This window comes from Hemitrygon akajei, chromosome 18 (assembly GCF_048418815.1).
Source record: "Hemitrygon akajei chromosome 18, sHemAka1.3, whole genome shotgun sequence".
Lineage (NCBI taxonomy): Eukaryota > Metazoa > Chordata > Chondrichthyes > Myliobatiformes > Dasyatidae > Hemitrygon > Hemitrygon akajei.
This window is the reverse complement of record NC_133141.1, coordinates 13,493,545-13,506,337: the sequence shown is the minus strand read 5'-3', so window position 1 is coordinate 13,506,337 and position 12,793 is coordinate 13,493,545. Positions and strand designations below refer to the sequence as shown.

Genomic DNA, 12,793 nt, shown 5'->3' with positions numbered 1-12,793 from the left:
GCTTTTCATACTTCGTCACTTGAGTCATGGTCTGTATAGGAAATGCTGAGGAGCCTTCTGAAGCATTTTATTTCTACTGCCTGGACCTTCTTTTGCAATTCTGTTGTCAAAGCCCATGATTTGTATGCATACCAGTGTGACGGGTCCAGATTAAATAATCTGATATGGGCACACCAAGAACTTTGTGCTCTTCACTCCCTCCACAGCAGAGCCATGAAACACCTCCCTGAAGTCCACAATGATCTCTTTTGTCTTCTCCACATTGATACTCAGATTGTTGTTCTCACCATTTGACAACCTCTCTACCTCTCTGTATGCTGACTCATCATTGTTGCCAATGAGGCCAACCACTGTTGTATCATCAGCGAACTTGATGTGGTTTGAGCTGAATCTAGCAGAGCAGTCAGCAGCATGAACATTAGTGGGCTAAGCAAACAGCCCTGGAAAGGGGGCACCAGTGTTGATGGAGCTTGAGATGTTGCTACCAACTCAGACTAACTGGGGTCTTTCCCATCAAGAAGTCCAAGATCCAGTTAAAGAAATGGGTGTTGAGTCCCAACAAAAACAGTTTACCCACCAGCCTCTGAGGGATAATTGTGTTAAATGCAGAGCTGGACAACATCCTGGAATATGAGACATTGTTTTCTAGGTGGGACAGGATGGAGTGGAGGGCTGGGGTTATGGCATTATCAGTGGACTGGTTTGAGTGGTAGGTGGTCTTGAAAGGGTCCAATATAGCTAGAAGATGGGATGTGACACAATCCATTACATGCCGTTCAAAGCCATTGGACCATTGGATGGTAATTATTTAGGCCAGTTACTGTTGCAGTCTTGGGCATCAGAATGATGGTAGCTACCTTGAAGCCTGCAGAGACAGCGGACAGTTGCAGAGAGATGTTCAAGATGTCCTTTAAGACATCTGTTAGCTGGGCCGCACAATCCCTCAGCACCCGACCAGGAATGTCGTGCAGATAATGAGCTAACAGCAATAGTTTAAATTGGAGCATGAACACACCTCTTAAGCACTGATATTGTGGACAGATTTTAATTTTTACTTCAATTCTCTGGATTAGGACCAGTGAGGTAATGTCCTCTTCCATCAGACATTCCTTAGGGATATCGTAACAATTTGCTTACCTGACAATGCGATTGAGAAATCAGTATTTACTGAAACTCCATTGGTGAGCAAAGTTGGATAATTAACTGAAATGAGGCAAAACACTTATGAATAGTTTTAATTTCTTTTCAACCATCTATACAACCTTACTTTGATTAAATGACATGGCTTCTGTTTCAAATGCTAAATGCATTTCACTCTCCAACAAGGTTTGCCTCCCACAAACGCAGAATGACCTGCTTAGTATTTGCAACATTTTCTTTTTTAGATTTCCAGCATCTACATTTTTAAAACTTGTGATGTCTTAAATAGTCTTGTATTTAATCTTGCAAAAAAAAAAAATCATACTGTAATACAAGTTGTGGAAATACTGAGCTGTGGCAGTTTCTTGAGGGGCACAGGGAAATTACTTGATCTACACAAAAGTGCAAAACCACACTATAAAATTACAACAATCAACCTACTTGCATGATTTCTCAACATGGCTGGGAGTCAAGAGTCAGAGCTACACAGCTCCGAAGTAGGTCCTTGGGCTCAACTCATTCAAACCAATCTGCAGTAATTCCATTTGCTCACATTAGGCCTTTATCCTTCTGTTCCTTTCCTATCTGTGTACCTGCCCAAATGATTTATTTAAAAAAAAAAAACCCCTTGCAACTGTACCCACCTCCAACATTTCCTCTGGCGGCTCATTCCATATTACTGCCATTTTCTGCGTAGAAAAATTTGCCCCTCAGATTTCCTTTAAACCTTTACCTCTCACCTAAACCCATGCCCTCTAGTTCTGGCCTTTCTCACCCTAGGAAAAAGACTGACCATTTATCCCATCCACATTCCTCAATTATACTAACCTCAATAAAAGGTTACCCTGTGGCGACCCACTTTCTGCGCAGGTGAACCGGCTCACAAATAGCCAGCGCGCAGGGAGAGACTTTGGTGATGCACCTCTGATGTCATTTCCACCTGAAGAGGGCAGACGCTAGGGATTAAATGCCAGCGCCACGGTTTGAATAAACTAGTCTTGAAACGACTTACCGACTGCGTGTCATTGTCTCTAACTCTGTATGTAGTACATCGCTACATTGGTGACCCCGATGGCCCAAACGGGATTTGGACCAAAGATGACCGACTCTTCATCTGTTCACGCAGTTTCGCTAAAACTGCCGACTTTCTGGACGCTGCGACCACGCGTGTGGTTTGGCCAAGCAGAAGCCCAGTTCCAGATTCGGCAGATATCTTCTGATTCCACGCGTTACTATCACATGGTGAGCGCCCTTGACCAGGAGACGGCCGCCCAGGTTGCGGATTTCATACAGTCGCCCCCGGAAGAAGGCAAATATGAAGCATTCAAAGCACTGCTCATTGGGACCTTTGGCTTCTCACGGCATGAGCGGGGTGCCCGCCTGCTTCACCTGGACGGTTTGGGAGACAGACTGCCGTCAGCATTGATGAACGAGATGCTGGCCCTGCCTCATGTTCGAGCAAGCATTCCTAGAGCAACTGCCTGAGGACATACATCTGCTGCTGGGCGACGCAGATTTCAGCGACCCCCGGAAGATGGCGGCCTGGGCAGACGTGCTGTGGAAAGCCAAGAGGGAGAGCGTGGCGTCCGTCGGTCAGATTACCAGGCCACGTGCCCAACAGCAGACCAGACCAGGCCCGGCAGGGGGGCGCACACAACACAGAGGCAGGAGTGAGGAGGACAGTGAACAGTGGTGTTTCTACCACCAGCGGTGGGGCACAGAAGCCCGCCGTTGTCGCCCGCCCTGCAAGGGCCAGGGCCAGCTGCTGCTAATGACTATGGCGGCTGGCCACCAGGACAGCCTCTTGTACGTCTGGGACAAACAGTCGCGACGCCGCTTCTTGGTCGACACTGGAGCGGAAATCAGCGCCTTGCCCCCGACGGGGTACGACACCCACAACAGGAAGCCAGGACCCACCCTAAGGGCCGCAAATGGCAGCACGATACGGACCTACGGCACCCGCAGTTTGGCGCCAGCCAGTTCACGTGGGACTTCACACTGGCCGCTGTGGCCCAACCACTCCTGGGGGCGGACTTCTTGTGAGCTCACAGCCTGCTGGTCGACTTGCAAGGGAAAAGACTGGTACATGCCGAGACTTTCCAGACGTTCTCCCTGGGTGAAGCCAAGTTGCCGGCCCCACACCTGGACTCCATCACGCTGTCGGACAACGAATTCACCAGAATCCTGGCGGACTTTCCATCGATTCTGGCACCGCAGTTCACGGCAGCCATGCCCAGACACGGGGTACAGCACCACAACCCGACCCAGGGACCACCCCTCCACGTCCGCGCACGAAGGCTCCCCCCGGAAAAGCTCTGCCTGGCGAAGGAGGAGTTCAAGAGGATTGAGGAATTGGGGATTGTACGCAGGTCCGACAGCCATGGGCCTCCCTCCTGCACATGGTGCCCAAAGCAGCTGGGGGTTGGAGACCATGTGGCGACTACCGCAGACTGAATGAGGCTACAACTCCAGGCCGCTACCCCATGCTGCATATACAGGACTTTGCAGCAAACCTGCACGGGGCAAGAATCTTTTCCAAAGTAGACCTCATCCGGGGATACCATCAAATCCCAGTGCACCCTGAAGACATCCCCAAAACAGCACTCATCACCCCGTTCGGCCTGAAGACTGCCGCACAGACGTTCCAGCGGCTAATGGATGTGATGGAACTTGACCTGGACTTTACGTTCATCTATTTGGATGACATCCTTATAGCCAGCAGTAGTTGTCAGGAGCATCTGTCCCACCTCCGCCAGCTCTACTCCCGCCTGAGTGATTTCAGCCTCACGATCAACCCGGCCAAATGCCAGTTCGGTCTCGATACCATCGACTTCCTGGGCCACAGGATTACCAAAGACGGGGCGACACCTCTGCCCGCCAAGGTAGACGCGATCCGCCACTTTGCCCGACCCAACACGGTCAAAGGCCTGCAGGAGTTCGTTGGTATGGTGAACTTCTACCACCGTTTCCTCCCCTCAGCAGCCCGTATCATGCGCCCTTTGTACACCCTGATGTCGGGTAAAGGCAAGGACATTACTTGGGACAAGGAGTTTGTTAAGGCTTGTTAAGGTTTGTTCGTTAAAGCCAAGGAAGCCTTGGCAGATGCCGTGATGCTGGTGCACCCCAGAATGGACGTTCCGACTGCCCTTACAGTGGACGCATCTGACACAGCAGTCGGTGGGGTGCTGGAGCAACTCATCGAGGGGCGCAGGCAACCCCTGGCGTTCTTCAGCAAGCACTTACGACCACCCGAACTCAAGTACAGTGCTTTCGACCGGGAGCTGTTGGCACTGTATCTGGCAATCCGGCATTTCAGGTACTTCTCAGAAGGCAGGCTGTTCACCGCGTTCACGGACCATAAACCGTTGACCTTCGTGTTCACGAAGGTGTCCAATCCCTGGTCAGCTCGCCAGCAGCGACATCTGTCCTACATCTCCGAGTACACGATGGACATCCAGCATGTCTCGGGAAAGGACAATGTCGTGGCGGACGCACTCTCCAGACCAGCTATCCAGGCCCTGTCCCTGGGGGTGGACTATGCAGCACTGGCGGAGGCGCAGCAGGCAGACGACGAGATGCCCAGCTACAGGACCTCAGTCTCGGGTTTGCAGCTGCAGGACTTTCTCGTAGGCCCAGGTGAGAGGACCCTCCTGTGCGAGGTGGCTACCGGCCAACCTCGCCCCATCGTCCCGGCAGCCTGGAGGCGGCGAGTTTTCGACTCCATACACGGTTTGGCACACCCATCTAACAGGACAACTGTCTGGCTGGTCTCCAGCAAGTTCGCATGGCACGAACTTTGCAAGCAGGTCAGTGAATGGGCCAGAATGTGCGCGCAGTGCCAAACAGCCAAGGTGCAGCGGCACACTAAAGCCCCGCCGCAGCAGTTCGAACCCACCCACCGGAGGTTCGACCACATTCATGTGGATATCGTGGGCCCCCTACCAGTGTCCCGAGGAGCGCGGTACTTCCTAACTATGGTAGACTGGTTCACGAGGTGGCCAGAGGCGGTCCCGTTCACCGACACATCTGCCGATTCCTGCGCCCGAGCACTGATCGCAACCTGGGTAGCACGCTTCGGGGTACCGGCCCACATTACCTCCGACAGAGGCGCTCAGTTCACCTCCAGCCTGTGGTCGGCTGTGGCCAGCCTGTTGGGAACGCAACTGCACCACACAACTGCCTACCACCCACAGTCGAACGGTCTAGTGGAACGTCTCCACCGTCACTTGAAGTCGGCTCTCATGGCCCGCCTGAGAGGACCTAACTGGGTGGACGAGCTTCCCTGGATCCTGCTTGGAATTCATACAGCACCCAAGGAAGATCTGCACGCCTCGTCGGCCAAGTTGGTGTACGGCGCACCCCTGGCTGTCCCAGGAGAATTCATACCAGCCCCAAGGGAACAAGAGGAAGAACCCGCAGCAGTCCTGGACAGACTACGCGAAAGGCTCGGCAACCTGGCCCCCGTACCGACTTCACAGCACGGACGGACCCCGACCCATGTACCCAAAGACCTGCAGGACTGTAAGTTTGTGTTTGTACGAAGGGGCGGACACCGGGCACCGCTACAGCGGCCGTACGAGGGGCCGTTCAAGGTGAACAACAACGACGGGTCCACGTACGTTCTGGACATTGGGGGAAAAGAGGAGGTTTTCACGGTGGACCGACTCAAACCAGCCCACGTGGACTTGGCGTAGCCGGTCGAGGTTCAGGCACCGCGGCGCAGTGGCAGACCTCCCAAACAGAGGCTGATCCAGACTGTGGACATTGGGGAATGTATCGCCGGTTCTGGGGGGGGGGGGGGGCGGTTATGTGGCGACCCACTTTCTGCGCAGGCGAACCGACTCACAAATAGCCAGCGTGCGGGGAGAGACTTTGGTAATGCACCTCTGATGACATTTCCACCTGGTGAGGGTGGGCGCTAGGGATTAAATGCCAGCACCGCAAAGTTTGAATAAACTAGTCTCGAAACGACTTACCGACTGCATGTCGTTGTCTCTAGTTCTGTATGCAGTACATCGCTACAACCCATTAGCCCCTTACATTCCCAGTGAGAAAAACCCCAATTTATCCCATTTCTCCTTGTAACTAAAGCTCTCCATTTCAGACAAAATCCTAGTGAATTTCTTGTGCACAATATTGCTACCACATCCTTCCTGTAATGTGGCAATTAGAACTGCACACCATACTCCAAAAGTGGCTTGACCAATGATTTGTTCAGCTGCTAACATCCCATTTCTTATACTCAAATAGGAGCTTTTAAAGCAGCCTTTTCAAAAGGCATCTCTACTTCAGTTAGTGAGCCTCAATCAGATTATCTTCAATGCACACATGGAGACAGCCGCAGGAGTGGACAGCCCATTTCTGATAGATGATTGGAAATTGCAAAAATAGGCAAATATCAAGAGAAAGCAATGAGGCAGTCAGGATCTCCTTCTCCTTTTCCCAAAGAAAGCAAACAAGCTTACCTGGAACATCAGATCCAGAGAAGACCATGGTAGTCTTCAGGTGGATACTCAAACAGCAGCTCAAACACTGCCTTAAACTTACACTTTGTCAATATTTTTGTTTTATAATGAAGGGAAAATAGAAACCTCAAAGGACTCACTTTTAAGAAGTTTTTGAAGCATAACTATTGTCAACATATAGCATTTCATAATGTCGAAGTGTTTTGCTTTTAGAATTTGGTTTTCAAAATGCAGAGGCTATTGAACAATCACATTTGTATGCAGACATACTAGAACCTGTTCAGTCAGTAACATTACTAGAGATTCCAAGGAATTAAATACCTAGAATTTGACAAAAATATTGTAGTGGATTGAACTGAGCCTGAAGCATTAAGTCCATAAGATATAGGCGCAGAATTAAGCCAGTTGACCCGTCAAGTTTTCTCTGCCGTTCCATCATGGCTGATTTATTATCCCTCTCAACCCCATTCTCCTGCCTTCTCCCATAACCTTTGACTCTCTTTCTAATCAAGACCTAGCAACCTCCAGTTTAAATATACCCAATGGTTTGGCCTCCACAGCTATCTATAGCAATGAATTACACAGATTCACCATTTTCTGGCTAAAGAAATCCCTCATCTGTTCTAAAGGGATACCCCTCAATTCAAAGGCTGTGCCCTTTGCACCTAGATTCACTCACTATGGAAACATCCTCTGCACGACCACTCTATCAAGATCTTTCAATATTTGAGAGGTTTCAATGAGCTTTTCCCCCCTCCCCCATTCTTGTAAATGCCAATAAGAACAGGCCCAGAGCCATTAAAAAAAAATTCTCATCATTAATCCTTTCATTCCTGATTCCTGGGATCATTCTCAAACTTCCTCTGGACTCCCCAATGCCAACACATCCTTTCTTAGGTATAGGATACAAAACCGCTCACTGTACTCCAAATACAGTCTGAGCAATACTTTATAAAGCCTCAGCATTACATTCTTGTTTTAATATTCTAGTCCTCTTGAAATGAATGCTAGCATTGCATTTGCTTTCCTTACTACCAACTCAACCTGCAAGTTAACCTTTAAGGAATCCTGCACAAGGACTCCCAAGTCTCTTTGCATCACTGATTTCTGAATTCACTCCCCATTTAGAAAACTGTATAAGCCTTATTCCTTCTACCAAAGTGCATGAACATACACAAAGTGCATCTGCAACTTTTTTGCCCATCTCCTAATCTATCCCTACTTCTAGAATCTCCCAATCTGTCCAAGTCCTTCTGCAGACTCCTTGCTTCCTCAATACTACCTGCCCGTACAACTACCTTTGTATCATCCACAAACTTTGCCGCAAAGCCATCGATTCCATCATCCAATTCATTAACATGTAACATGGAAAGTACCAACCTCAACACTTACTCTTACATATTACATTAACAGTAAAACAGAAGTGCATTTCTATCCTACCAAAAAAAGCCAGGCCTGTTCTTCATAACAGCATACAAGAACTATTACAAGACTCCTATGAGAAATTTGTTAAGATAATGGGCCTCATCCTAGAAACATTTTTAACCACAAAGAAAGCCTCAACCCCTGGTCCAAACCAGGGTTCTAAGTAGAAGATAATTATGCAGAGGAAACATTGTCAGAACCAACAGATGACAGTCACCCATCTTTGGTTGCTTAAGTGTCAGGTGCAAATTAATCAATTGAGAGCAATGCTCATCTCATCTCCAAATATGTATAAATGCCATACTAATGGTCCTTTTTCCCCTTTAAGGAGAAAAATCAATCAAATTATTCAGCCTCCCCTTTGAGAAAGGTACGATTCTCTTGCTCACAAATGTCAGTATTAATTCATTAAGATAAAAATCCAATGCATTTCTGAAAATTTTAAATAATCCAAAATCCTTGATTTTGCCAAATGAAAACAAAGCAAGCAATGCCCCCTACTACACTGAGTCAAATACGAAAATGAAAAATTCAAGGCTTATTTATACTGGAGAAGCCTTTTATGGTTGGCTTTTCTAGTTTAAGTCCACTTTATTCAGTGTAACACAAATGCTGTAGCAGAAACATCAAGTCATCTTGAAGAGATAATGACGGCACTACTGCTGACTAGCAGCCTCAGTTCATTGATGCATCATGCACACAGACAACAGCAAGTGATGTTCAAATTGGTTACAGGACCAAAGGTGGCCATTTGTCTACATCAGCTCTGTGCAAGAGCAATCCAGCTTGTCCTGCCTCCTACCCTATCCCCATAGCCTTCCAAAGGCTTTCCTTTCAGATACTTATCCAGTTGTCTTGTGAATGTTACATCAAATTTTTCTCACTATGCCACAGCAGTTTGTCTCCTCAGATTATACACACTTGCTATGCAAGCTTTTTAAAAATAAATTCTGCTGTCACTTTTGTTTTTTGCCAATCACCCTCAATCTCTCATATGAGTCTTGGTTCACTTACTACTTTACCTTTCAATCCAATGGGAACAGTTTCTCACTACTTTTCAGGATGTGAAATACATCTATCAACCAACCCCTTTTCCCTCATCTCATGGAATGGAACTTCAATAGTCTTGGGTCTGACCAAAGTTTGCAGTGATAGGCCCAGAATTGAACCTACAAATATAGTCATCATGGGAGAATTCAAATTGATATCTCTGGATCAATAGAACAGCACCCCCCCCCCAAGATACCCATCCATCAAGATCCATGAGACTACTGTACCTTACAAACCTTCAACTTCGTTTCCATGAAACAAGGGTGATATTTAAATGATGGAATCAACACAATGACCTGAGTGTGTGAATTTGCTGTGATGCAGCCAAAACTGTACATTTCAATTAATGGACCAAGAAAGACCTACTTTATTATCCAGAGCAAAAAGAGATTGCTGCACTATATTGTGTTAGCCAATGCTTTGCACTAACAAATTACCTTGCTTCAAAGGTTAGGAGTACAGCCCATTCTGTAGAAGAATGGACTTGGAGGTCAGTAACTGTGTTGCAAACAAGCATAAATCAAAATTATTGCATACATATACAAACTATGAGAAACAGACATTAGACAGACTACAACCTTGATAGGAGCTAACCAGGTCAAAATACTAAAATTGCACAAGTCAATATTTAAATTTATAAAGTAGATGGAAACATGATGCATTCCAGTGCGACATCCACAAATCTAACCTGCACATGAAATACTCCCACCCCATGTATAATAAACATTGTTCTCCAACTTTACATATTTTTATGCATTAGCTACATTAGAATTGAAATTAAGTGAGCACCCCATGCAAAAAAAAAAAATCAGTTATTGTAATTGAGAGATTGAATGTGCCTCACCATAAGGGAGATTATCCTTTCCTTCTTCCTGGATGGCACCTTTCACTCTATCTCGCTTCTTGTGCTTTGATCCATGGGTCCTGTGGTGTCTGTGACTCTGTCGACCCAAAGGCATACGTACTCCAACATACAAGGTCCGATGCCCTGAAACACAAAGCACGGAATTTGCACTTTTATGTAGTACTCTCCATATACTGCTGAATTTCATAACTAATGCTTAGGAGCAGTGAGCTTGTTAGATCATTAAATACAGTATATTCCATTTGGTCGCTATGGAAGAATGAGATTCAAACATCAGAATGTATAGAGAATAGCCACTGGACATTTCTAATGTCAGAGGCTGAGCTTTGAAGAACACTGGAGAAGCAGAAAGACGAGTGTTTAATTTGGAACTATATAAACATGCTTAAGTATACATGAAATAGATAAAAATACATGGCTTATTTAAATTCAAAGTGTGGTAATAAAACAAGAGGACAAGTGTTTAACAAGGCAAAAGAATTTTAGGACCAGAATAAGGTTGCACACAGTGACAAAGATGAAAGGAAAACCTGGAATCATTTAAGAGACACTCAGATGCTCTGAGGGAATGGGAGGCTACAACTTCAATGGATGGGTTTACCCAGTGGTTTCCTTCACCCATAATTATCCAAGAGAATCTGCTAAGTTTTGATGCATTTGATAAATCAAGAGTTAACTGCACTCCAGTTAATGTAATTTATCCAATTAATATTTGATTGTGAAAATTAATAATGGCAAAAGTTACATACAATTTGACACCCATGTTCTTGTATTTGTGGTAGTAAATGACACTTACTCTTTAAATACAAGCAAAGGTAAATATTCTCTACAGATTTTTTTTGAATGCATATGACTCTAATAGAGACCTGCAACAATTTTCCCTTACTTGGGAATAAACTAATTAATATATATATATTCCCAATCAGCTTAATTTGCCTACTCAACATACATACTCTGTGATTTGCTCTCAAGTCAAAGATTCTTTGCTATTTTTATGCTGATGGGCTTTGAAGCTTCTTTATACATTACAGAAGGCAGGACTTCCTATCAAACCTGCCACCATGCTGAATATAGACTATAAAACATATAATTAAGACAAGGCTATAACAGGTTTTCACACTGTTTTAAAAAAAGTCTCTGTCATAGATTACAATCAGTATAATTGTGGGAAATGACACACAACTATTGGTGATAAATACTCCATATATAGCAAAACAGACTCTATACAAAAATAGAGCTTATTGGTGTACATCTATACAAGTCCCTGAAATGGCAAGATGGGGACTTAAAAAATGCATGAGCTCATGATTCTCCATATTAAATTTATTTCACTATGTTCAACTGAATTGAATTCTTTTAAAATTTAGTTTTTATATATTTTTTAAAACAGACCTTCTGCTGTTTGGCGAAATTCATATTGGCAGGAAGTTTTGTGGTTCTATATACAAACTGAAGTTATCAAAGTACACACAAGTGGATCCAGTTCAAACTTCTAAGGGAGACCACTTTTCCAAGCTGAGCAATACCCAACTACCTTTCTCATATCTATCAATCTTTTCATCCACATAATATTTGCCCTTACACCATTTGACCATATTCTAACAAATTTGCTTAGAAAGCATATCAATTGTGTTTTTATTATTTATCCAAACTATCAGTACCATTAACAGAGCTGACAGTGCAGCTTGTTCAGAACGCCAACACTGGTCACATTGATTTCAGAGACCACCTTCCACAGCGAGCTTTCGATTATATGACCTTAAGAGTTTTGATACAACAAATCCAAATGGTAAGATGTTAACTTCCATAGTGATGAAAGCATGAAGAATCTGCTATCTTAAAATTTGACTAGTAGTTGTGAAAATTCCAAAGTGGAGTGAGTGAACTGACACCAAGCTCAGTGATGTTTGTTGAATGATATGGAAGCTGACAGCTTAACACGCAGGATATCACACAAGATACAATTATAAACTATTATTATTTAGCAAGAACACAAAAATGTGTTAAATTTCTAATAAAGACTGAAATGACCAGGGATTAATAAAACTCTGAACCTGGGCCACTTCAGATATATTCTCAAATACCTACTCCTTATCCTAATTTGAAAATTTAGGAATCTGGTGATTGGAACTATGCTGCTCAGACACCTTGGGCATGAAAAATTTAGATTCTATTGATCTTCTGAAATGGAAGTGTTTGTCAAATCTGATGAGCAAAACAATACCATTCCAAAATAGATCTGCTTGCTCACAGCTACACAGTGCATTTATCATTTTTAACCTTAGGGCTGCACAGTTAGGCTATTTGGTGGAAGAGTAGTAGTACAGTATAGTTGCTGGACAAAAATAATGAGAAAAGTAATAATTTACACAAGATTCATCATCACACATTGATCTATCGATTACTTCTTAGGGATAAACCAAAGCAGCTCTTAAATATAGCATTGGTATCACAATATCCTCAACAAAACAACCCCACGCCTATCTCTTTGATGTGATTGTGTTACAGTCTATTCCCAATACTTTTATTATATTACACAAGAGATCTGCCTCTACAATTTGATAATTTAATTTAGAATTTAAGCACCAGAATGGGAAAAGTTAATGCAATATTTCAGTGCCAAATAGAATCATACAGCACAGAAATAAGTCCTTAGGCTGAACTCATCCATGATGACCAAGTAGTCTACCTGAGTCAGTCCCATATGTCCACATTTGGCCAACATCTCTGTAAATCTTTCCCATCCATGAACCTGTTCAAATATCTTTTATGTATTGTAAATGTACCAGCCTCTACCACTTCCTCTAACACCTCATTCCATACACCACCACCCTTTATGTGGAAAAGC

At 44.7% G+C, this 12,793-nt stretch overlaps 1 protein-coding gene across 5 annotated transcripts in view; it reads right to left on the bottom strand.

Annotated features, from left to right (window-relative positions):
* The window catches only part of LOC140741109 (electroneutral sodium bicarbonate exchanger 1-like), a 205,331-nt gene that overhangs the window by 101,714 nt on the left and 90,824 nt on the right, over positions 1-12,793 (bottom strand). For all 5 annotated transcript variants that reach the window (XM_073070876.1, XM_073070875.1, XM_073070871.1 and 2 more), the window contains exon 3: positions 9,925-10,068. In XM_073070876.1, coding sequence (XP_072926977.1) covers positions 9,925-10,039 — 115 coding nt within the window. In that variant the 5' untranslated portion in view covers positions 10,040-10,068. The remainder of the gene's footprint in view (positions 1-9,924; positions 10,069-12,793) is intronic.